Source organism: Scyliorhinus canicula, chromosome 12 (genome assembly GCF_902713615.1).
Source record: "Scyliorhinus canicula chromosome 12, sScyCan1.1, whole genome shotgun sequence".
In the NCBI taxonomy this organism is placed as follows: Eukaryota; Metazoa; Chordata; class Chondrichthyes; order Carcharhiniformes; family Scyliorhinidae; genus Scyliorhinus; species Scyliorhinus canicula.
The window spans coordinates 57,845,613-57,870,981 of NC_052157.1; the positions used below are offsets into that span (position 1 = coordinate 57,845,613).

The 25,369-nt window shown below is 49.7% G+C and overlaps 1 protein-coding gene across 4 annotated transcripts in view; it reads right to left on the bottom strand.

Annotated features, from left to right (window-relative positions):
* The window catches only part of LOC119974699 (B-cell receptor CD22-like), a 127,083-nt gene that overhangs the window by 96,454 nt on the left and 5,260 nt on the right, over positions 1 to 25,369 (bottom strand). For 3 of the 4 annotated variants that reach the window (XR_005462559.1, XM_038813832.1, XM_038813835.1), the window contains exons 2-3: positions 1,602 to 1,657; positions 140 to 502 (exon numbers count right to left, since the gene is read on the bottom strand). Coding sequence is in view for 3 of the 4 variants with exons in the window: in XM_038813832.1 (XP_038669760.1) it covers positions 140 to 502; positions 1,602 to 1,647 (409 nt within the window). In the remaining variant the exon portion in view is untranslated. The remainder of the gene's footprint in view (positions 1 to 139; positions 503 to 1,601; positions 1,658 to 25,369) is intronic. The other variant, XM_038813833.1, reaches the window with a different exon arrangement.

The window sequence follows — 25,369 nt, forward strand, 5'->3', positions numbered from 1 at the left end:
CCTGTTACACAGGAACAGGAGGAGGCCTATTCACCCCCCTCGAGCCTGTTACACAGGAACAGGAGGAGGCCCATTCAAACCCTCAAGCCTGTCTTCTGTTAATTTGAGTATGTCTGATTAGGAAAATGTTTAAACTTACCGATTAGATTTAGCAAGAATCCGATTGGGTCTGAGTATTTATTTCCGTCACTGAGTACCATTCTGAAGTGATATCTTCCTTCATCGCCTTCTAATAAATCCCTTATTTCCAAGGTGCAATTTTTATTATTCTGCCAATTACCAAGGAACCTTGTGCGATGCTGGAAGTGAGGGTGCGCGAAGCCAGTTGAATTGATCACTTGGATTCCATCGACCTTTTCCTGGTGTAACCACCCGACACTTGTGAGGGACACTTCGGTGTCAATGCCAGGGTACCAGAATGTGCAAGGAATGACCACACACAACCCAACAGCTCCAGTTACAGAGTCCGGGACATTCACACCCCATTCCTGACAAAGAAGATCTAGAACAATAATATTGTGCATTAATATAGCCACCATATCAATTTAAACATCACAAGATGCGTTATAAACCAACACCAAAGGAACAGATATTTAACATCCCAGCCAGTCTAACTCCACTCCTCCCTCCCACCCCATTTTCTTTAATATTCCAGCCAGTCTAATCCAACTCTGCCCCTAATTTCCTACAACCTTTAATATCGAACCCAGTCCAATCCTACTCTTCCCCCCATAGCAACAGCCTTTAATGTCCCATCCAGTCTAATCCCACTCACTCCCTCATTCCCTACGCCCTTTAATATACCACCCAGTCTAATCCCATGCTCTCCCTCACTTCCTAAACCCTTTAGTATCCCATTCAGTCTAATCCCTCTCTCCCCTCACTCCCTACACCCTTTAATATCCCACCCAGTCTAATCCCACTCTCCCCCTCACTCCCGCACCCTTTAATGTCCCACCTAGTCTAATGCCACTCTCCCCCTCACTCCCGCACCCTTTAATATCCCACCCAGTCTAATCCCACTCTCCCCTCACTCCCTACACCCTTTAATATCCCACCTAGTCTAATCCCACTTTCCCCCTCACTCCCACACACTTTAATATCCCACCCAGTCAAAACCAACTCTCCCCCTCACTGCCTGTATCCTTTTATATCCCACCCAGTTTAATTCCACTCTCCCCCTCACTCCCTACACCCTTTAATATCCCACCCAGTCTAATCCCATTCTCCCCCTCACTCCCGCACCCTTTAATATCCCACCTAGTCTAATCCCACTCTCCCCCTCACTCCCGCACCCTTTAATATCCCACCTAGTCTAATCCCACTCTCCCCCTCACTCCCGCACCCTTTAATATCCCACCCAATCTAATCCCACTCTCCCCTCACTCCCTACACCCTTTAATATCCTACCTAGTCTAATCCCACTTTCCCCCTCACTCCCACACACTTTAATATCCCACCCAGTCAAAACCAACTCTCCCCTTCTCTGCCTGTACCCTTTTATATCCCACCAAGTCTAATTCCACTCCCCCCCAATCCCTACACCCTTTAATATCCCACCTAGTCTAATCCCACCCGACCCCTCACCACAGGATACCTACCCCAAGAAGCCGACAACAGCAGCAAGGCCACTAGTAAAGATTCCATTTCCAAAATTCTGAAAGAAAATTACAGACACTTAATAGACAGGTTTACTCAGCAACCACTGAATTTCCCTCATCCCCGAATCTCACTTGGTTGTTCTCCAGCAGGTAGATAACTCCAAACATTGCACAACCTTCTCTCATTCACATAGTGGTCGGCTATTTTGAACTAAGGTGAAGAGAACCATTTTCATTCCGACGGTTCAGAACTATCGAATTCTCCAGCAGAAAGACAATGGGAAGTTCCGTCTAATACACTATTAACGAGAAGGTCAGTACTGAGGGAGTGCTGCACTGTTTTAGGGTCAGTACTGAGGGAGAGCTGCACTGTCAGAGAGTCAGTACTGAGGGAGTGCTGCACTGTCAGAGGGTCAGTACTGAGGGAGTGCTGCACTGTCAGAGAGTCAGTACTGAGGGATTGCTGCACTGTCGGAGGGTCAGTACTGAGGGAGTGCTGCACTGTCAGAGGGTCAGTACTGAGGGAGTGCTGCACTGTCAGAGGATCAGTACTGAGGGAGTGCTGCACTGTTGGACAGTCAGTACTTAGAGAGTGCTGCACCGTCAGAGGGTCAGTACTGAGGGAGTGCTGCACTGTCAGAGGATCAGTACTGAGGGAGTGTTGCCCTGTCAGAGGATCAGTACGGAGGGAGTGCTGCACTGTCAGACAGTCAGTACTGAGGGAGTACTGCTCTGTCGGAGTGTCAGTACTGAGAGGGTACTGCATTATAAGGGGGTCAGTACTGAGGGAGCACTGCACTGTCTGAGGGTCAGTACTGAGGGTCAGTACAGAGGGAGTGCTGCAGAGTCAGGGGTCAGTACAGATGGAGTGTGCACTATCAGAGGGTCAGTACAGAGGGAGTACCGCACTGACAGAAGGTAAGTAATGATGGCGTACTGCAATGCTGGAGGGTCAGTAATGACGGAGTGCAGCAATGTCAGAGCGTCAGACCTGAGGGAGTGCTACACTGTCAGGGGTTAGCACTGAAGGAGAGCTGCACTGTCAGAGGGTCAGTACTGAGGGAGTGCTGCACTGATGAAGGGTCAGTAATGAGGGCGTGCTGCACTGTAAAAGGTCAGTATTGAAGGGGAGCTGCACAGTCGAAGGGTCTGTACTGAGGGACTGCTGCACTTTTGAAGGTCAGTACTGAGGGAGTGCCTCAATGTCGGAGGGTCAGTGAAGAGGGAGTGTCGCAATGTTGCAAGATTAATGCTGAGGGACCACTATACTGTCAAAGGGTCAGTCCTGAGGGAGTGCTGCACTGTCAGAGGTTCCGTACTGTGTGAGTGATGCACTGATTGAGTGCTGCACCATCATAGGTTTAGTAATGAGGGAGTACTGCATTGTCAGAGATTCAGTACTGAAAGAGTGCTGCACTGTCGGAGGGCCGGTTCCATGGGAGTGCTGCATTGTCGGTGGGTCAATACTGAGGGAGCGCTGCACTGTCGGAGGGTCAGTACTGAGGGAATGCTGCACTGTCGGGGATCAGTACTGAGGGAGCGCTGCACTGTCTGAGGGTCAGTACTGAGGGAGTGCTGCATTGTTGGAGGGTCAATACTGAGGGAGCGCTGCACTGTCGGAGGGTCAGTACTGAGGGAATGCTGAACTGTCAGAGGGTACTGAGGGAGTGCTACACTGTCAGAGGGTCAGTAGTGAGGGAGCGCTGCACTGTCAGAGAGTCAATACTGAGGGAGTGCTGCATTGTTAGAGGGTCAGTACTGAGGGAGCGCTGCACTGCTCGGGGGTCAGTGTTGTGTTCTGCTGCTTTGTGTAGCATAAGCTGCTTTGTTAATGTATGGTTTGCCAAAGGAAGCTCCAGACTATGAAATGAGTTCAACTTGTTTATTGAATATTAACACAGTTCTTCAATGAGTTCAACTCTGCTAATCTAGCAGTAGTAACTCAGTCTATCTTTACCAGACTGCTCTAAGCCACGTGCTGTGGTGTGATGCTGCTGATGAACCCTGATGTAGTCTCTGGATGTCTGTCTATGGAAAGAGGCAGAGCATGTGTGCCCTGTCCTTTGATATGGGTTGTGAAGTGTCCCCTTGTGGTAATGCCACCACTGGGTGTCCTGATTACCCATTGGTTGTGTCCTGTTCTGATGACCCATTGGCTGTATGTCTGCATGTCATGACATCTCTGGTGCTCCCTCTAGTGGTTACTTAGTTGTAGTGTATTTACATTAACCCCTTGTGTATAATACATTGATGCATATCACCACATCCCCCCTTTTTTCGTGTTACATATTTTCTGTACTTTGTTGAATAAAATTCAACAAAATATGTAGATAATTGATGACATGTACAAGTCATGATGACAGTGATGATTAGACAATACCAAATAATAGTTCTGAGTCCAAAGTTCATGAATTTATATGGTCGAGTGGCTTTCTTGGTTTGTTATTGAAGTGTCGATGTTGATGTTGTCATTTCCTTGTGAACGCCGTCAGTGTCCCTGCGCTCAAGGAACCAAGAAGTCATAAGGAGGTGTTCAAATGGTCAGATCACTTTGTTGTCTTATTAGGACTCTTTTTCTTTTCGATGCTTGTGGTAGCGATTGTTGATATCATCATTCCTGTCTGACCTGGACTTGTGTCTGTGTTTGCGGTATTGATGTCATGGGTCAGCTGCCTTGAAAGCTGGTCTGCTTGTTTGTAGTGTAGCAAATTGTAGGGCAGCACGGTAGCATGGTGGTTAGCATAAATGCTTCACAGCTCCAGGGTCCCAGGTTCGATTCCCCGCTGGGTCACTGTCTGTGCGGAGTCTGCACATCCTCCCCGTGTGTGCGTGGGTTTCCTCCGGGTGCTCCGGTTTCCTCCCACAGTCCAAAGATGTGCGGGTTAGGTGGATTGGCCATGCTAAATTGCCCGTAGTGTCCTTAAAAGTAAGGTTAAGCGGGGGGGGGGGCGGGGGGGGGGGGGTTGTTGGTTTACGGGTATAGGGTGGATACGTGGGTTTGGGTAGGGTGATCATTGCTCGGCACAACATTGAGGGCCGAAGGGCCTGTTCTGTGCTGTACTGTTCTAATTCTATAAAAAATTGAATTTGTAAGATGCGTTATCATGCCATGGTATGTCTGCACAATTGCCATTGTCCTGAGCTGTGCTGTGACAGTGTCCTGCATTTGCAGAGTTGCACCATGTCATACCAGCCGTTGTTCCAGTATTCTTGGTTTTGTCGGGCTTGTTGTTGACGTTGGTGCCTTTGGTACGCTTCTTGTTGTTGTCTGTGTTGTTGTTTTTGTCTGTTTTGTTGTTGTGTTTGTTGCGCTCAATGACCATTCCGAGTGGAGAATTCGAGTCCTTCACAAAGTTCCATGTGTCAGTGTCCTTTGTGGCATCTGCTGTTCCATGAAATGAAAATGAAATGAAAATCGCTTAGTGTCACAAGCAGGCTTCAAATGAAGTTACTGTGAAAAGCCCCTAGTCGCCATATTCCGGCGTCTGTTCGGCGAGGCTGGTACGGGAATTGAACTGTGCTGCTGGCCTGCCTTGGTCTGCTTTCAAAGCCAGTGATTTAGCTTTGTGCTTCATTGATCGTTTCGTCTTTGATTCCTCGGTGCTCCCCGTCTGGAGTCATGTCCAGTTCACTTGAATTATCTTTGGCTCGTTGATGCTCCCCGTCTGGAGTCCATTCTGGTTCACTTGAATCATCTCTGGTTTTTGATGATCCTCTGTCGGAGTCATTTCAGGTTCACTTGAATCATTTTTGGTTCTTGATGCACCTCGTCTGGAGTCAAAATGTTCAAAATTTAATTTTCTTGTGGAGAGTCTCAAGTGGATGAGGCATCAATTGACGTGGTTGCACTGGACTCACGAGTAGTTTCACTTGGATTGTCGAGTGCCTCTGTGAATGTGAGCTGAGATCTGTCAGTCTCACTGTGATGTTGCAAATCTTGTATGGTAATTGTGATGCTTTCGTCACTTGTCTCACATACAGTGGGTAGACCTGCAGTGTCTTCTTGTTGGTTAGATGAGCTGGGTAGACTGTCAGAGTCTTCTTCTGGTGGCTCAAGTAATCTGGGTAGACTGTCATAGTCTTTCTGTTGTTCACGTGAGCGTGGCAGACTTGCATCGTCTGCTGCTGGTTGCTCAGATAAGGTGGATAGACCTTCTTGGTCTTGTTCAAGCATGGACTGCACTTTGGAGTCTTGAGTTGCTCCCATTGTGGAGTCTGTCAACGAGCTCTCTGTGGAGGCTTGTATCACTCTCCCAGTGAGCCAGAGAAGACACAGCCAGAGTGAGACACAGCTAAGAGTGAGTTTGGAAATTTGAAGCTAGGTGGGAATTTGAAGCTTGGGGTGGAGGAGGTGCTTTTTTATCCCTGGTAAGTGACTGGTAAGTCGTTTTTCTTTTATCTTTTTCTTTTCATTGGTGTATTTATTTTTTAGCTCGTTTCTTTTTGGAATTGTAGTTGTATAAGTTAAACCGGAGGTTTAATACACGGCAGGAGAACCCAGACCCGTGTCATGCACCTCGTGTGCAAGAAGTGTGTTCAGTTGCAGCTCCTGTTAGACCGCTTGATGGCTCTGGAGTTGCGGATGGACTCACTTTGGAGCATCCACGATGCTGAGGACGTTGTGGATAGCATATTTAGCGAGTTGGTCACACCGCAGGTGAAAGTTGCTGAGGGAGATAGAAAATGGGTGACCAAAGACAGTGCAAGAGTAGGAAGGCAGTGCAGGGGTCCCCTGCGGCCATCTCCCTGCAAAACAGATACACCTTTTTGGATACTGTTGAGGGAGATGGCTCACCAGGGGAAGGCAGCAGCAGCAAGGTTCATGGCACCATGGCTGGCTCTGCTGCACAGCAGGGCAGGAAGAAGAATGGCAGGGCTATAGTGATAGGGGACTCAACCGTAAGGGGAATAGACAGGCGGTTCCGTGGACGCAATCGAGACTCCAGGATGGTATGCTGCCTCCCTAGTGCAAGGGTCAAGGATGTCTCAAAGCGACTGCAGGACATTCTTGTGGGGGAGGGTGAACAGCCAGCTGTCGTGGTGCACATAGGCACCAACGATATAGGTAAAAAACGGGATGAGGTCCTGCAAGCTGAATTCAGGGAGTTAAGTGTTAAACTAAAAAGTAGGACCTCAAAGGTAGTAATCTCAGGATTGCTACCAGTGCCACGTGCTAGTCAGAGTAGGAATGTCAGGATAGATACGATGAATGTGTGGCTTGAGAGATGGTGCAAGAGGGACGGATTCAAATTCCTGGGACATTGGAATCGGTTCTGGGGGAGGTGGGGCCAGTACAAGCAAGACGGTCTGCACCTGGGCAGGACTGGAACCGATGTCCTGGGGGGGGGGGGGGGGGTTGCTAGAGCTGTTGGGGAGGGTTTAAACTGATGTGGCAGGGGGATGGGAACCGATGCAGGAAGTCGGAAGGTAGTTAAACAGGGACAGAAACAAAAGGCAGTAAGGGGGAAAGTGTAAGGCAGAGAAGCCATGGTCAAAAATCAAAAAGGGCGACAGTACAAGGTACAGTGACTGAGGGGAGCTCAGTGAATAGGCCCAGTAATACTAAAAGGAATAAAACGGGAAGTGAAAACGTAAATGGTAAGCAATGCAGCAGGTTGTTACATGAAGATATGGGTTCAACGACAAGGAAAATTAGGAGAAAAGTTAAGAGGAAATATAACCTAGGAGAGGTTACTGATCCAAGTGTTAAGATTCAAAACAGAGGTATAAAAGTCAACGTAAATGTACTTTACCTGAATGTTCATAGTATTCGGTATAAGATAAATGAGTTGATGACGCAAATCATCATGAATGACTATGATTTAGTGGCCATACCTGAAACATGGTTAAAGAATGGTCAAGACTGGGAGTTAAATATCCGAGGGTATCAAACTATTCGGAAGGACAGAGTGGATGGTAAGGGAGGTGGTGTAGCTCTGCTATTTAAGGATGACATCCGGGCAATAGTAAGGGATGACATCGGTTCTATGGAGGATAAGGTTGAATCCATTTGGGTGGAAATCAGGAATAGTAAGGCGAAAAAGTCACTGTTAGGAGTAGTCTATAAGTCACCAAATAGTAACATTATGGTGGGGCAGGCAATTAACAAAGAAATAACTGATGCATGTAGAAATGGTACAGCAGTTATCATGGGGGATTTTAATCTACATGTCGATTGGTTTAACCAGGTCGGTCAAGGCAGCCTTGAGGAGGAGTTCATAGAATGTATCCGCGATAGTTTCCTAGAACAGTATGTAATGGAACCTACGAGGGAACAAGCGGTCCTAGATCTGGTCCTGTGTAATGAGACAGGATTTATTAATGATCTCATAGTTAGGGATCCTCTCGGAAGGAGCGATCACAATATGGCGGAATTTTAAATACAAGTGGAGGGTGAGAAGGTAAAATCAAACACTAGTGTATTGTGCTTAAACAAAGGAAATTCCAATGGGATGAGAGAAGAGCTAGCTAAGGTAGACTGGGAGCAAAGACTTTTGGTGAAACAGTTGAGGAGCAGTGGAGAACCTTCCAAGCGATTTTTCACAGTGCTCAGCAAAGGTTTATACCAACAAAAAGGAATGACGGTAGAAAGAGGGCAAATTGGGAGCACTCCTAAACTGAGGGAACTGAACAGGTTTTTTGGGTCCGTCTTCACAGTGGAAGACACAAATAACATGCCAATTACTGATGGAAATTAGGCTATGACAGGTGAGGACCTTGAGATGATTGCTATCACGAAGGAAGTAGTGATGGGCAAGCTAATGGGGCTAAAGATAGACAAGTCTCCTGGCCCTGATGGAATGCATCCCAGAGTGCTAAAAGAGACGGCTAAGGAAATTGCAGATGCACTAGTGATAATTTACCAAAATTCACTAGACTCTGGAATGGTCCCGGCGGATTGGAAATTAGCAAACGTGACATCACTGTTTAAAAAAGGAGGTAGGCAGAAAGCAGGTAATTATAGGCCAGTGAGCTTAACTTCGGAAGTAGGGAAGATGCTGGAATATATCACCAAAAAAGAAATAGCGAGGCATCTGGGTCCCATTGGGCAGACGCAGCATGGGTTCATAAAGGGCAGATCATGCCGAACTAATTTAGTCAATTTTTTTGAGGACATTACCAGTGCAGTAGATAACAGGGAGCCAATGGACACAGTATATCTGGATTTCAAGAAAGCCTTTGACAAGGTGCCACACAAAAGGTTGATGCATCAGATAAAGATGCATGGCATTAAGGGTAAAGTAGCAGCATGGATAGAGGATTGGTTAATTAATAGAAAGCAAAGAGTGGGGATTAATGGGTGTTTCTCTGGTTGGCAATCAGTAGCTAGTGGTGTCCCTCAGGGATCAGTGTTGGGCCCACAATTGTTCACAATTTACACAGATGATTTGGAGTTGGGGACCAAGTGCAATGTGTCCAAGTTTGCAGACGACATTAAGATGAGTGGTAAAGCAAAAAGTGCAGAGGATACCGGAAGTCTGCAGAGGGATTTGGATAGGCTAAGTGAATGGGCTAGGGTCTGGCAGATGGAATACAATGTTGAAAAATGTGAGGTTATCCATTTTGGGAGGAATAACAGCAAAAGGGATTATTATTTAAATGATAAAATATTAAAACATGCTGCTGTGCAGAGAGACCTGGGTGTGCTAGTGCATGAGTCACAGAAAGTTGGTTTACAGGCGAAACAGGTGATTAAGAAGGCAAATGGAGTTTTGTCCTTCATTGCTAGAGGGATGGAGTTTAAGACTAGGGAGGTTATGCTGCAATTGTATAAGGTGTTAGTGAGGCCATACCTGGAGTATTGTGTTCAGTTTTGGTCTCCTTACCTGAGAAAGGACGTACTGGCACTGGAAGGTGTGCAGAGGAGATTGACTAGGTTAATCCCAGAGCTGAAGGGGTTGGATTACTAGGAGAGGTTGAGTAGACTGGGACTGTACTGATTGGAATTTAGAAGGATGAGGGGGGATCTTATTGAAACATATAAAATTATGAAGGAAATAGATAGGATAGATGAGGGTAGATTGTTTCCACTGGCGGGTGAAAGCAGAACAAGGGGGCATAGCCTCAAAATAAGGGGAAGCAGATTTAGGACTGAGTTTAGGAGGAACTTCTTCACCCAAAGGGTTGTGAATCCATGGAATTCCTTGCCCAGTGAAGCAGTTGAGGCTCCTTCATTAAATAATTTTAAGATAGAGATACTAGTTTTTTGAAGAATAAAGGGATGAATGGTTATGGTTCTCAGGCTGGAAAGTGGAGCTGAGTCCACAAAAGATCAGCCGTGATCTCATTGAATAGCAGAGCAGGCTCGAGGGGCCAGATGGCCTACTCCTGCTCTTAGTTCTTATGTTCTCTGTGGAATCTGGCATCGTTCCCTGTGTAGAATCGTGCAGTGGTCTCCCTGTGGAGTCTTTCATCGCTCTCAGTGTGGAGTCAGGGACTCTTCGTGGTGCATGGACTACCTTCTATGTGGAGTCGGGGACTCTTTGTGGTGCGTAGACCACCCTCTATGTGGTGTCGGGGACTATTCGTGGTGCATGGAACACTTTTCGTGTGGCATAAGGCCGCTCTCTATTAGCTTTGTCTTCTTCGTGGGAATTTGACAGATTGCTATCATCCAATGTATCGACGATCTGCCACGGCATCATGGTATTGGATTCATCTACCATGAGTAGAGTCATGTTGAGCTTTGCAACTGGGTTGCTGATGCTGTGATCAGCATATCCAAATAACTCAGCCATGTCTGAGTCGTATTCTTCGATAAACCAATTACCTTCTTTTGTTTCGGTATTGTCATTACGCTCTCTGTGTCCAAGGAAGAAATCATCATCTGAATAGTAGTCTTCAAGGACCAAATCATCTCTTTGGGCGGTGCTAATGCTTGTTGCAGGGTTCTGTGGAGGGAGAAGTCATGCATTGTTCTGTCTTTCGAGGTGTGAAAGAATGGTGTTTTTGCGGCTTTAAAACTCTTCTTTTAATTTTTGGACCTTTCCCTTTAAGTGGGAGTGGTCTGGGGTCTCTGACGTCATGACGCTCGTGACATAAAGCGTAGGAATGGATTGCGCATGCGCAATTTGTTTTTCCTTTGCTGTGCGCTCTTTTCGCAACTGCGCGTGCACGGCTTCTCGCGCATGCGCAAAAGACTGTTTTGCCGGTTCGTTTCGTCCAGGGAATTGCACATGCACGGACTGGGCCGACTGGAGACGTACAAGATGTCTGCCAATCAAATTTGCCGTTTGCTTCTGTTGGCACTGAGATTTCTGTGGTCCTGAGTGGATCAGGAACCGGAATCTCGATCATCGTGCCGAGGTTCGGTTGCTGGTTGTCACGGATCATGCTGAGTGAACTCAATAGATTGAATAAGCACTCCTGGTATCATGTTGTGCTATGTTGCTTTGTGTAGCATAAGCTGCTTCCTTGATGTATGGTTTGACAAAGGAAGCTCCAGACTATGAAATGAGTTCAACATGTTTATTGAACTATTAGCACAGTTCTTAAATGAGAGTGCCTCTCTGCTAATCTAACTGTAGTAACTCAGTCTATCTTTATCAGCCTGCTCTAAGCCATGTGCTGTGGTGTGATAGAACATAGAACAGTACAGCACAGAACAGGCCCTTCGGCCCTCAATGTTGTGCCGAGCCATGATCACCCTACTCAAACCCACGTATCCACCCTATACCCGTAACCCAACAACCCCCCCTCCCCTCCTTAACCTTACTTTTATTAGGACACTACGGGCAATTTAGCATGGCCAATCCACCTAACCCGCACATCCTTGGACTGTGGGAGGAAACCGGAGCACCCGGAGGAAACCCACGCACACAGGGGGAGGACGTGCAGACTCCACACAGACAGTGACCCAGCCGGGAATCGAACCTGGGACCCTGGAGCTGTGAAGCATTTATGCTAACCACCATGCTACCCTGCTGCCCATGATGCTGCTTATCAACCCTGATGTACACTCTAGATGTCTGTCTGTGGAAAGAGGCAGAGCATGTGTGCCCTGTCCTATTATATGGGTTGTGAAGTATCCCCTTGTGGTAATGCCACCTCTGGGTGTCCTGATTACCCATTGGTTGTGTCATGTTGTAATGACCCATTGGCTGTATGTCTGCATGTCATGACATTTCTGGTGCTCCCTCTAGTGGTTACTTAGTTGTAGTGTATTTACATTAACCCCTTGTATACATACAGTGATGTCAGTACTGAGGAACTGATGCAATGTCGAACGGTCAGCACTGAGGGAGTGCTGCATTGTCAGACAATCAGTACTGTGGGAGTGCTGCACTGTCGGAGGGTCAGTATTGAAGGAATGCTGCACTGTCGGAAAGTCAGTACTGAGGGAGTACTGCACTGTCAGTGGGTTAGTACCTGAGGGAGTGCTGCACTGTCAGAGGGTCAGTACTGAGGGAGTGCTGCACTGTTGGACAGTCAGTACTGAGGGAGTGCTGCACTGTTGGAGGGTCAGTACTGAGGGAGTGCTGCACTGTCAGAGGGTCCGTACTGAGGGAGTGCTGCACTGTCAGAGGGTTTGTGCTGAGGGAGTGCTGCACTGTCAGAGGGTCAGTACTGAGGGAGTGCTGCACTGTCAGAGGATCAGTACTGAGGGAGCGGTGCGCTGTTGGAGGGTCAGTGATGATGGAGTGCTGCAATGTCGAAGGGTCAGCACTGAGAGAGTGCTGCACTGTCGGAGGGTCAGTCTTCAGGGAGCATTGCACTGTCAGTGGGTCAGTATTGAAAGAGTGCTGCACTGTCGGAAAGTCAGTACTGAGGGAGTGCTGCACTGTCAGTGGGTCAGTACTGACGGAGTGCTGGTCTGTCAGAGGGTTTGTGCTGAGGGAGTGCTGCACTGTCAGAGGGTTAGTACTGAGGGAGTGCTACACTATCAGAGGGTCAGTATTGAAGGGGTGCTGCACTGTTGGAAAGTCAGTACTGAGGGAGTGCTGCACTGTCAGTGGGTCAGTATTGAAGGGGTGCTGCACTGTTGGAAAGTCAGTACTGAGGGAGTGCTGCACTGTCAGTGGGTCAGTACTGAGGGAGTGCTGCACTGTCAGAAAGTCAGTACTGAGGGAGTACTGCACTGTCCGAGGGTCAGTACTGAGGGAGTGCTGCACTGTCAGAGGGTCAGTACTGAGGGAGTGCTGCACTGTCGGAGGGTCAGTACTGAGGGAGTGCTGCACTGTCAGAGGGTCAGTACTGAGGGAGTGCTGCACTGTCAGAGGGTCAGTACTGAGGGAGTGCTGCACTGTCAGAGGGTCAGTACTGAGGGAGTACTGCACTGTCCGAGGGTCAGTACTGAGGGAGTGCTGCACTGTCAGAGGGTCAGTACTGAGGGAGTGCTGCACTGTCCGAGGGTCAGTACTGAGGGAGTGCTGCACTGTCAGAGGGTCAGTACTGAGGGAGTGCTGCACTGTCAGAGGGTCAGTACTGAGTGAGCACTGCGCTGTCAGAGGGTCAGTACTGAGGGAGTGCTGCACTGTCAGAGGGTCAGTACTGAGGGGGTGCTGCACAGTCAGAGGGTCAGTACTGAGGGAATGCTGCACAGTCAGAGGGTCAGTACTGAGGGGGTGCTGCACTGTCAGAGGGTCAGTGCTGAGGGAATGCTGCACAGTCAGAGGGTCAGTACTGAGGGGGTGCTGCGCTGTCAGAGGGTCAGTACTGAGGGAGTGCTGCACTGTCAGAGGGTTTGTGCTGAGGGAGTGCCACACTGTCAGAGTTGCTGTCTTTTACGATGAAAAATTAATGCGATGCTCCAACTGCCATCCTGTGTGGGAGTAAAATCTCCCATGGCCACAATTTGGAAGGAGAATTGTGGGGAGTGAGGTGGGAGGAGGCGACATGTGTGAACGTTTCTCCCCCTTGTCCTGGGACCAATATCTATTTCAACCCTCAACGCTAAAAAACGAACAGCTGATCCGGGACATTATCTCATTGCTTTTTGTGGGATCTTGCTGTGCGGCCACTGTCTGGCCCATTTCCCACTTTGATTGTGAGCAAGAGGAAAACAGATCTCTAATGTGGAAACTTGGGCAGAAAAGTGGTTGGACCAAAAATGAGGAAAATGTATGTCAGCTTAATAAAATGTAGAAAATGACACAAAAAGAGGAGAGATGGAGTTAGAGAAAAAACTGCTGAAAGAATTCATTCAGTACAGTTTGCTGGAGAGTGAGGGAGTGTACAAAACAGATCAAATCGAAAGAGACGCAGGAAGGATCATCTGAATGGATGGAGAGGAGTAACATGTGAGGAACGGCAAAGAGAGCAAATGGCAGTAAGAGGGAGAGAAGGGGAAAGGGAGATGGAGGATAGGAGCAAGAGTTGGCGGAAGGTAGAGATAAGGAGAGAGGGGGGGAGGGAGGGATGTTTGGCCATCTAAAATGACTGCCCGCAAAGGTTGATGGGAAATTTGGTCAAGCTTGAACACAGACAGGCTGCAGCCTGCAAATATACAAAGCTGTACCTCAGACTTATTGATGAGACCATCAATTCACTAGACACGTGCTTTGAGATATGAACAGTGGTTTTAATCTACTTACTACAGAGCCAGCCTGTTACACGTTGAACTCTCGATGAACTGGTCGGCTGGCTCTGGGCATCGATATTTATACAGCAGTCCAGGGGGAGGAGCCGTGGGCGGAGCCAAGGGTGGAGTCCTGTACAAACTCCTAAGCACTCCCAGAGATACTCCCCCTAGTAGTCGGGCAACGCAACTGCGCTTACAATCGTCCGGTCTCATATATATATATCACAGTGTGAATTACAGAGTTACATTCGCCACATTCACCCCCTACAAATAAATCAAGTCCGGCGGGGGTGGTAGTTTATAAATTGGGTCTATCCGGTGGTCGAGTCATCCGCTGCGATCTGCGGAGCACCGGGGTTGCAGCCTTTTGTGGTGCCTGGATGGGTGTTGTGGGTTGGGGTATGATGGCGGACTCCGGGGGTGATTCCGTCCGAGCTCCATACCCATCTGGTTCGACTGGGGACTGGGAACGCTGGGGGTTAGCCGGTGCGGGTGCGCAAAACAAATGTAGCGAGCTAGTGGGCTCAGGAGCGCGAGGGGGCGGCTGGGTGGGGTGTAGAGTGAGGGGTACCTCTGCAATGATAGTGGGGATGCTGGATCCAGCGGGTGCTAGGTCCCAGAGGGATACGGTGTCCTGACGGCCGTCAGGGAACTCTACAAAGGCGTACTGGGGGTTTGAGTGAAGCAGGGGCACCTTCTCTACAAGGGGGTCAGTTTTGTGCGCCCTGACGTGCTTCCTCAGTAGTACAGGGCCAGGCTTCTTCAGCCATGCCGGGAGTGAGACCCCCATGGTAGTGCTCCTGGAAAAGATAAAGAGCCTCTCGTGAGGGGTCTGGTTGGTCGCGGTGCATAAGAGGGACCTAATAGCGTGGAGCGCGTCTGGGAGGACATCCTGCCAATGGGAGACTGGGAGATTCCTGGACCGGAGGGTCAGTAGGACGGTCTTCCAGACCGTTGCATTCTCCGTCTCCACCTGCCCGTTCCCCCTGGGGTTGTAGTTGGTAGTCCTGCTCGAGGCAATGCCCTTGTTGAGCAGGTACTGACGCAGCTCGTCGCTCATGAAGGACGAACCCCGGTCGCTGTGTACGTAGCTGGGGAAACCAAAGAGAGTGAAGAAGCTATGCAGGGCCCTAATGACTGTGTGGGAGGCCATGTCGGGGCACGGGATAGCAAATGGGAAACGGGAGAACTCATCTACGATGTTTAGAAAGTAAACGTTCTTGTTAGTTGAGGGGAGTGGCCCTTTGAAATCAATCGCGAGGCGTTCAAAGGGCCTAGAAGCCTTGACCAGGTGGGCCCTGTCTGGTCTATAGAAGTGCAGTTTGCACTCAGCGCAGATCGGGCAGTCACTGGTGACAGCTTTTACCTCCTCGTTGGAGAAAGGCAGGTTTCGGGCTCTGATGTAGTGGGCGAGCCGGGTGACCCCCGGGTGACAGAGGTCGTCGTGGATGACTTTCAGGCGGTCGTTCTGCGCGCTGGCGCATGTCCCGCGGGATAGGGCATCTGGAGGCTCGTTAAGCTTCCCCAGTCGATACTTAATATCGTAGCTATAGGTCGAGAGTTCGATCCTCCACCGCAGAATTTTATCGTTTTTAATTTTGCCCCTTTGCGAGTTGTCAAACATGAAGGCAATCGATCTTTGGTCGGTGATGAGGGTGTACCTCCTACCTGCGAGGTAGTGCCTCCAGTGTCGTATGGCTTCCACGATGGCTTGTGCTTCTTTTTCGACTGCCAAGTGTCAGAGTTCCGAAGCGGAGAGGGTACGGGAGAAGAATGCGACTGGTCTCCCTGCCTGATTTAACGTGGCTGCAAGAGCTACCTCTGAGGCGTCGCTGTCAACCTGAAAGGGAGTGGATTCATCCACCGCCCGCATGGCCGCTTTGGCGATGTCCTCCTTGATGCAGTTGAAGGCCTGGCGCGCCTTAGCTGACAGGGGAAATAGTGTGGCCTTAAAGAGTGGGCGGGCTTTGTCCGCATATTGAGGGACCCACTGGGCGTAATACGAAAAGAATCCCAAGCACCATTTGAGGGCCTTGGGGCAATGAGGGAGGGGGAGTTCTAAGAGGGGGCGCATACGGTCCGGGTCGGGACCCAGGGCTCCGTTTTCCACGACATAGCCGAGAATTGTCTGTCTGGTTGTGCGGAAAACGCATTTCTCCTTGTTACAGATGAGGTTTAGTTTCTGAGCCGTCTGGAGAAAACGGTAGAGGTTGGCGTCGTGGTCCTGCTGGTCATAGCCGCAGATGGTAACATTATCCAAGTACGGGAACGTGGCCTGCAGCCCGTACTGGTCCACCATTCGGTCCATTGCTCGTTGGAACACCGAAACCCCATTAGTGACGCCGAAGGGAACCCGGAGGAAATGGAAGAGACGGCCATCGGCCTCGAATGCTGTGTAGTGGCGGTCCTCTGGGCGGATTGGGAGCTGGTGGTATGCAGACTTCAGATCCACCGGTACTGGGCGATCTGATTTACCATGTCTGCAATCCTGGGAGGGGATACGCGTCGAGTAGCGTAAATCTATTAATGGTCTGACTATAGTCTACGACATGCGGAATTTTTCCCCGATCTTGACGACCACCACCTGAGCTCTCCAGGGGCTGTTGCTGGTCTCTGTGAACCCCTCACTGAGAAGCCTTCGGACCTCTGATCTGATGAACACCCTATCCTGCAGGCTATACCGCCTGCTGCGAGTGGCTACGGGTTTACAGTCCTGGGTGAGATTGGCAAAGAGAGGAGGGGGAGGGATTCGCAGCGTGGCTAGGCTGCAGATAGTGAGTGGGGGTAGGGGCCCGCCGAAACTGAGGGTGAGACTCTTGAGGTTACACTGAAAATCTAGGCCCAATAAGAGTGGGGCGCAGATTTCGGGCAGGACGTAGAGCTGGAATTTGGCATAGCTAGCGCCTTGGATTGTGAGCGTCGCGGCGGTGCGCCCTTGGATCTGAACAGAGTGGGAGCCCTAAGCGAGGGAGATAGTTTGCCGCGCGGGGAAAACGGGGAGCGAACAGCGTCTTACCAGATCTGGGTGTATGAAGCTCTCAGTGCTCCCGGAGTCGAAAAGGCACGACGTGCTGTACCCGTTAATTTGGACCGTCGCCATCGTGTTGCGGAGATGCTTCGGGCGCGATTGGTCCAGAGTGACTGCGCTGAGTTGCGGAAGTCGGCGGCTCGATCAGCTGTGCTGGAGTGGCCCCCTGATGACTGCCCTCTGAGTTCATAGTCGTCGAGGTGAGTTTCAGAGTTTGAAGGGGATGGATCCCAAGATGGCCGCCCCCATGAGTCGCACATGGCCGGCCGCATGGAGGAGGATTGCCAAGATGGCTGCCCCCATGAGTGGCACATGGCCGGCCGCATGGAGGAGGATTGCCAAGATGGCCGCCCCCATGAGTCGCACATGTCAGGTGGGGGCGGAGTCAGCATACAGGCTGCAGCATTTCGGGGCCTGCGGGCCTGTGAATTCAGGGAACGAGTGCTTTGAGCCGTGGGAGGGTTAGAGTCTGGGGTGGAACGAGTGCTTTGAGACGTGGGAGGGTTAGAGGCTGGGTCTTTCTTCGGCAGACACACTCTGGCATAGTGTCCTTTTCGCCCGCAGCTGCTGCAGGTCGCATTGCGGGCCAGGCAGTGCTGCCGCGAGTGCTGATTCTGGCTGCAAAAGTGGCAAGCTGGGGCAGCATTGTGGCTGGGCGGCCGCGCGGCGCAGGCCAGGGGGAGTCGGTGGTCGGGGGCCCATGACGGGGTCGCGGGGTCCGCGGGGTACGAAGTGAGGCCGCGGAAGGAGACCTCCATAGTGGTAGCAAGTTCAACAGTCGCTTCAAGATTTAGGGCCCCCTTTTCCAGCAGTCACTGGCGCACGTAATTTGACCTAAGGCCCGCAACAAAGGCATCGCGTACAGCAAGTTCTCTATGTTCTGCCGCGGTAACCGCCTGGTAATTACAGTCACTAGATAAAGTTTTAAGCTCTTTCAGGAATTCTGCTAGCGATTCCGTAGGCCGCTGGTGGCGAGTAGTGAACACGTGTCGTGCATAGACTTCATTAACAGGCCTCACATACATTTTGTCGAGTAGCGCTGGGGCTTCAGTATACGAACCGGTACAGTTTAGTTGAGTAGAGATTCTGTGGCTCACCCTCGCGTGCAGTAGGCTCAGTTTCTGCTCCTCCGTTGTTTCGGCTGTGCTTGCTTCCACCAGGTAGGCTTTAAAACACCGGAGCCAATGAGAAAAAATTTATTTTGCCTCTGCATCCTGTGGGTCGAGTTCCAGTCGCTCAGGCTTGAGGGCTGATTCCATGATTGATCCTGACTGTTTCTTAAGTAGATTAAATTGATGAGACCATCAATTCACTAGACACGTGCTTTGAGATATGAACAATGGTTTTAATCTACTTACTACAGAGCCAGCCTGTTACACGTTGAACTCTCGATGAACTGGTCAGCTGGCTCTGGGCATCGATATTTACACAGCAGTCCAGGGGGAGGAGCCGTGGGCGGAGCCAAGGGTAGAGCCCTGTACAAACTGCTGAGCATTCCCAGAGCTGCTCTCCCAGTGGTCGGGCAACGCAACTGCGCTTACAATCGTACGGTCTCATATATATATCACAGGGTGAATTACAGAGTTACATTCACCACACTTATGCAGAAAGTAACACAGGAGAAAGGCCATTAATAGGTCTTCCTGGGACAATGGGTTCCAGGTAGAAACTGGCAATAAATGGCAGACTCAACAGTGCCTGCTTTCCTTATTTGGGAAGGCCTACTTGCCTCGGACACTATGGCCAGCCATCAAAGTATCCGCCCCCAATTGGTCAAGGTGATCGAGACCCTATCGATCCATTGGACCTTCAACTCCGACCGCCCAAAAGAGCGCAATAGCTAGAAGAATAAAAGGAACTGCGCAGGCCACCACTCACTCTCGCGACTGCAGCATCGACAGCCAACAACAACGGTGAATTCATCACCAGCCAAGAAGAGCACCATCCATGCCATCCCCAGAGGGACCAGAGCCAAGGACACTGATGACCAGCAACAGGAACTCCAGCACTGCCAGACTACCAGTACTCAGATAAGGCCATATCTGCTCTGTACTTGCCAGTCACCTGGGAGTTAAGTTAAGGTTGTTTAAATGTATTAGATTATAGTGCAATGGACATGAACGTGTGATTGATTAAGTAAATAACCTTGTGTATGTTAATAAACTATTATTGTACCAAACAACTTGTGTGATCATTTGTCCACCATATACGGGTTAAACACACACTGTGGTTTAGATAGATAAAGAAGGCACAACAGATGGAGGAGCAGAGATAGAAGGAGAGGTTAGGAGAGAGTCAGAGAGATGGAGGGGGAGATGGAGAACGAGAGAGGGTAGGGTAGAAAGAGAGGGGTGGGAGAGAGGCAGAGGAGAGAGTGATTATGACAGGGAGAGAGTTTAAGACCAAGGGTGGGAGAGAGAGGCAGAGGAGATAGTGATTGCAACAAGGCAAAGATAGATTGGGACTGAGGGAGAAAGCGAGAGTGATTGTGTCTGGGAGAGTGAGAGGCAGAGGAGAGAGTGATTGTGACAGAGAGAGAGAGAGAGAGATGCACGAGTGAGGGATGGTGATTGTGAGCAGTAGATTGTGAATGTGGCTGTTCGATATCTCCAGCTCTCTCGAGCTCATTGCCGGTACAGGAATTTCACTTGAGTAATTCCACCCACATGTGCGAGGACACCTGCAGCCTGCGATATATTTCTGGCTGCGATCATGTGATGTTGGTGAGAGGTTCAGATTGACTCAATTCTACCCAGGTGAGATCTCGAAGAAACAGGAAACCTCACCCCTCTTCAGTCCAATCTCTTCCACTTTACAAACCAGCTTCTGTGTGCAATCGGCCATCCCTTGAGAAGATGGTTGAGCTGCCTTCTTCGACCACCATAGTCCCATGTGGTGTAGGTACACCCAGTAATTATTGCAGGAATTGCATATATATTGTGTTATAGGTATTTGGTGCAGCAAAGGGCCTAAAAGTGTAGGTTTGTGTGCCTGCTGCAGTCTGGTGTTTAAAAAAATAATTCTTGTTTAAAAGACAATTATTATTTGAAGATCCAGGGGTGCAATTAAAGCATCATAAAAGCTTGGGCTAATGGAGGTTTTTTTGGGGATTAAGCGGGTTCCCTGTGGAGTAATTAATATGATGCACTGTGTGTCAACCTTAAGGCCTGCGGGTTGTGGCATATGCAATCTAGCCCGTGAGGCGATGGAAATAAAAAATACTAATTTTGTTTTTTTTAAATATAAAGTTCACTGGCATGCCAGCACCACACACATCAAACCTCTGAAAATGCCTTTTAAGGCTCTTATAGTTTATTTTCATCGTATAGGCAAAGCTATTGCCTCTGTCACTGAGGCAAGACTAGATATGTCCAAGATGACAGATATTGCCTTGACTCTTGGCAGTGCCACCCTGGCAGTACCCTGGCTAGCCTGACAGTGCCACCCAGACACCCCAGCAGTGCCAGGGTGGCACTGCCAGGGAGTTCGAGTGCCAAGATGCAACCCTGGCCAGAGCCTGACCCCACCCCCCCCTCCGGGCTAACTAATGGCCTGGGCAACCTTCCCCCCTGGTGCCGTTATGCCTGCTCCCTGTTTGTGTAGACCAGTCCTAAATGGCACCGTGGCAAGGGCTCCCAGGCACGCCCATTAGTTTCAGGGAATCGGGAGTATTCAGTGCAGACATTTAAATGGGTCTAATGGCTGACTTAACTGTGCTGATCTGGATCTCGCAATATTCAACGCCCTCAGCACATCATCAAATCAGATACTTGCATGTGGTCGGTACATTGTGCCCATGACATTTTTTGAACGTGAATGATAAACCTACGCATCTGATATGCACGCAGCAAGCAACTGTACCGCTGCAGTACGACGTTGAGAGATGTTACGTATCTCACCATGGCGCCAAGTATAACAAACACAAAGACAAATTAGCAGAATTATTAGGGGGCCCTGGAAAAAAAAACACAGTCAATATTTGCTCGCTGGTTAAGGCAAGGAGGCACCAAGTGTCGGGGAGCATCAATACACAGATTTAATGGGATTCAAAATTGTTTTAAATTATATTTGTAGATTTGCATTATTGTGCTTTTAGATTTGGTATGCCTGTTGTTAATTGAGGCCTACCTTCAATTCAGCAGCTACAAGCATAGGCTACAATGTCATGACTGCTGCTAATTGTGATAGATACGTGGATTAAAATTACACTGGACAGACTTTGGCCTACGTTAATGCCTTCTACCCTCTAATGCGGCCCACCACACCAAACGGTTTTGACATTCCTGGCGTACATTATAGGTCTCCTTATTGAAGCAAATGTGTTGGAAACAGTTCAGAGAAGGTTTACCAGATTAATACCAGGAATGGGCGGGTTTTCTGATGAGGAAAGGTTGTATCCGTTGGAGTTAAGAAAAATGAGAGGCGACTTGATCGGAACCTTGAGGGGTATTGACAGGATGGATGTTGAGAGGATGTTACCTGCGGGAGAATCTAGAACTCAGGGTCACTGTTTAGAAATAAGGGGTCACTCGTTTAAAACGGAGATGTGGGGAAATTTATTCCGGAGGCAATGTTCAGATGCGCCCACCAACAGCTCCTGCGCATTAATCCTGCCAATGGGGCAGGAAGGGGCAACATGGTAGCATAAGGGGCAGCACGGTAGCATAGTGGTTAGCACAATTGTTTCACAGCTCCAGGGTCCCAGGTTCGATTCCCGGCTTGGGTCACTGACGGTCTGCACGTTCTCCCTGTGTCTGCGTGGGATTCCTCCGGGTGCTCCGGTTTCCTCCCACAGTCCAAAGATGTGCAGGTTAGGTGGATTGGCCGTGCTAAATTACCCTCAGTGTCCAAAATTGCCCTGGGTGTTGGGTGGGGGTTACTGGGTTGTGGGGATAGGGTGGAGGTGTGGGCTTGGTAGGATGCTCTTTCAAAGAGCCGGTGCAGACTCGATGGGCCGAATGGCCTCCTTCTGCACTGTAAATTCTATGAAATCTATGAAGTAATCAGGTCAGGTACAGGGGGAATTCCTGGGACCTGGACGGGAAGCTTTGAACTGGTGTAAACTGGCAGGCTAGTGCAGAGAGAGAGAGAGTGAGGCCAGCAAAACAGGAACTCTTATGAGCAGGCTTGTAAAAATAGAAACCCAGTAAGTAAACCACATAGTGATCAAGAGATAAGACTGATTGCAATCAGCTACTGCATCGCTTGCATCGCTAGGCAGGACACAACATTGGTGAAAGGTGTTTGTCGCAAACATTCAAATAGACATGGGACCGTTATCATATTACACTTCCCCCACCACCGACGCAACCCGCACCGCCCCCGTGCACACAGCAGCCTCTGGTATGGCCTTGTGGGCATGTTGGCATGGATACCGCTGGATTTCTGTAAAGCCATCTACCTGAAAATCCCTCCACAGATTTGGGCGGGGTTGCAGGGGTTGGACGAGTTTACAGAGATAGGGAAGATTGTAGAGGCTGGAGGTGGTTAAAGGGATAGGGAGGGTTGTAGGGGCTGAAGGACGTTGCAGAGATAGGGAGGGTTGCAGAGGGCTGGAGGGGGTTACTGAGACAGAGTGGGTTGTAGGGGCTCGAGAAGGTTACAGTGATAGGGAGGGTTGTGGGGGGCTGGAGGTGGTTACAGAGATAGGGAGGGATGTAGGGGCTGGAGGGGATTACAGAGATAGGGAGGATGTAGGGGCTGGAGGAGGTTACAGAGATAGGGAGGGTTGTAGGAGCTGGAACACGTTACAGAGATAGGGAGGGTTGTAGGAGCTGGATCAGGTTAGAGAAATAGGGAGAGTTGTTGGGGCTGGAGGAGGTTAAAGAGATAGGGAGGCTTCTGCAGGACTGGAGGAATTACAGAGACAGGGAGGGTTGTAGGGACTAGAGGAGGTTACAGAGATAGGGAGGGATGTAGGGCCTGGGGGAGCTTACAAAGATAAGAAGGGTTGTAGTAGCTGGAGGAGGTTACAGAGATAGGGAGGGTTGTAGGGGTTAGAGGAGGTTACAGAGATAGGGAGGGTTCTGGCAGGCTGGAGGAATTACAGAGATAGGGGTGTTGTAGGGGCTGGAGGAGGTTACAGAGATAGGGAGGGATGTAGGGACTGGGGGAGCTTACAGAAATAGGAAGGGTTCTGGGGCTTGAGTAGGTTACTGAGATAGAGAAGGTAGTAGGAGTTGGAGGTGGTTACAGAGATAGGGAGGGTTGAAGGGCTGGAGGAGGTTACAGAGAAAGGGAGGGTTGTAAGGGTTGGAGGACTTTGCAGAGATAGGGAGCGTTGTAGGGGTTGGAGAAGATTTATGAGATAGGGAGGATTGCCGTGGTCTGAGGAGGTTACAGATAAAGGGAGGTGTATAGGGTCTGGAGGAGGTTACAGAGATAGGGAGGTGTATAGTGTCTGGAGGAGGTTACAGATAAAGGGAGGGGTATAGGGTCTGGAGGAGGTTACAGAGATAGGGAGGTGTATAGTGTCTGGAGGAGGTTACAGATAAAGGGAGGGGTATAGGGTCTGGAGGAGGTTACAGAGATAGGGAGGTGTATAGTGTCTGGAGGAGGTTACAGATAAAGGGAGGGGTATAGGGTCTGGAGGAGGTTACAGAGATAGGGAGGTGTATAGTGTCTGGAGGAGGTTACCGATATCGGGAGGTCTTTAGGGTCTGGAGAAGGTACAGAGATAGGGAGGGTTGTTGAGGCTTGAGGAGGTTACAGAGATAGGGAGGGCTGTAGGGGCTGGAATACGTTACAAAGATAGGGAGGTTGTAGGGTCGGAAGATGGTTACAAAGATATGGGGTGTTGTCTGGTCCATTGTAGTTTACAGCGATAGGGAAGGTTGTAGGCTCCGGAGGAGGTTACAGAGTTAGGAGGCTTGTAGCACTGGAGGAGGTTACAGGGATAGGGAGGGTTGTCGGGTCTGTAGTAGGTTGCAGTGGTATGAAGATTGTCGGTTCTGGAGGATGTTACAGAGATAGGGAAGGTTGTTAGGGTTGGAGGAGGTTACAGAGATTGGGAGAGTTGTAGGTGCTGGAGGATGTTACTGAGGTAGAATTTTCACGGCTGGAGCACGTTACAGAGATAAGATGAATACTAGGTGCTGGAGGAGGTTAAGGAGATAGGGAGGGTTGTAGGGGCTGGAGGAGGTTACAGAGATGAGGGGGTTGTCAGCGCTGGAGGATGTTACGGAGATCAGGAGGGTTGTAATCGCTGGATGTGTTTACAGAGATAGGGAGAGTTATAGGGGCTACAGGACGTTACAGAGATAGGGAGGGTTGTAGCAGCGAGAGGAGGTTACAGAGATAGGGAGAGTTGTAGTCACTGGAAGAGCTTACAGAGATAGGGAGAGTTATAGGGGCTGAAGGAGGTTGCAGAAATAGGGAGGGTTGCAGGGGGCTGAAGGGGTTACTGAGATAGGGTGGGTTGTAGGGGCTCGAGAAGGTTACAGTGATAGGGAGGTTTGTGGGGGCTGGAGGAGGTTACAGAGATAGGGAGGGTTGATGGGGCTGGAGGAGGTTACAGAGATAGGGAGGGTTGTAGGGGCTGGAGGGGGTAACAGAGATAGGGTGGGTTGTAGGGGCTCGTGAAGGTTACAGTGATAGGGAGGGATGTTGGGGCTGGTGGGGATTACAGAGATAGGGAGGATGTAGGGACTGGAGGAGGTAACTGAGATAATGAAGGTTGTAGAGGCTGGAGGAGGTTACAGATATAGAGAGGGTTGCGGGGACTGGCGGAGGTTACTGAGATAGGGAAGTTTGTAGAGGCTAGAGGAGGTTACAGAGATAGGGAGGGTTGTAGGGGCTGGAGGAGGTTAAAGAGATAGGGAGGGTTCTGGAGGGCTGGAGGAATTACAGAGACAGGGAGGGTTGTAGGGACTGGAGGAGGTTACAGAGATAGAGAGGGATATAAGGACTGGAGGAGGTTACAGAGATAACAAGGGTTGTTGTAGCTGGAGGAATTACAGAGATAGGGGGGTTGTAGGGGCTGGAGGAGGTCACAGAGATAGGGAGGGATGTAGGGACTGGGGGAGCTTACAGAAATACTTGGGCTTGAGGAGGTTACTGAGATTGGGAATGTTGTAGGAGTTGGAGGCAGTTACAGAGATAGGGAGGGTTGAAAGGCGGGAGGAGGTTACAGAGAAAGGAAGGATATTGGGGCTGGAGGAGGTTACAGAGTCAGGGAGGGTTGTAGGGGCTGGAGGAGGTTACCGAGATTGGATTGTTGGG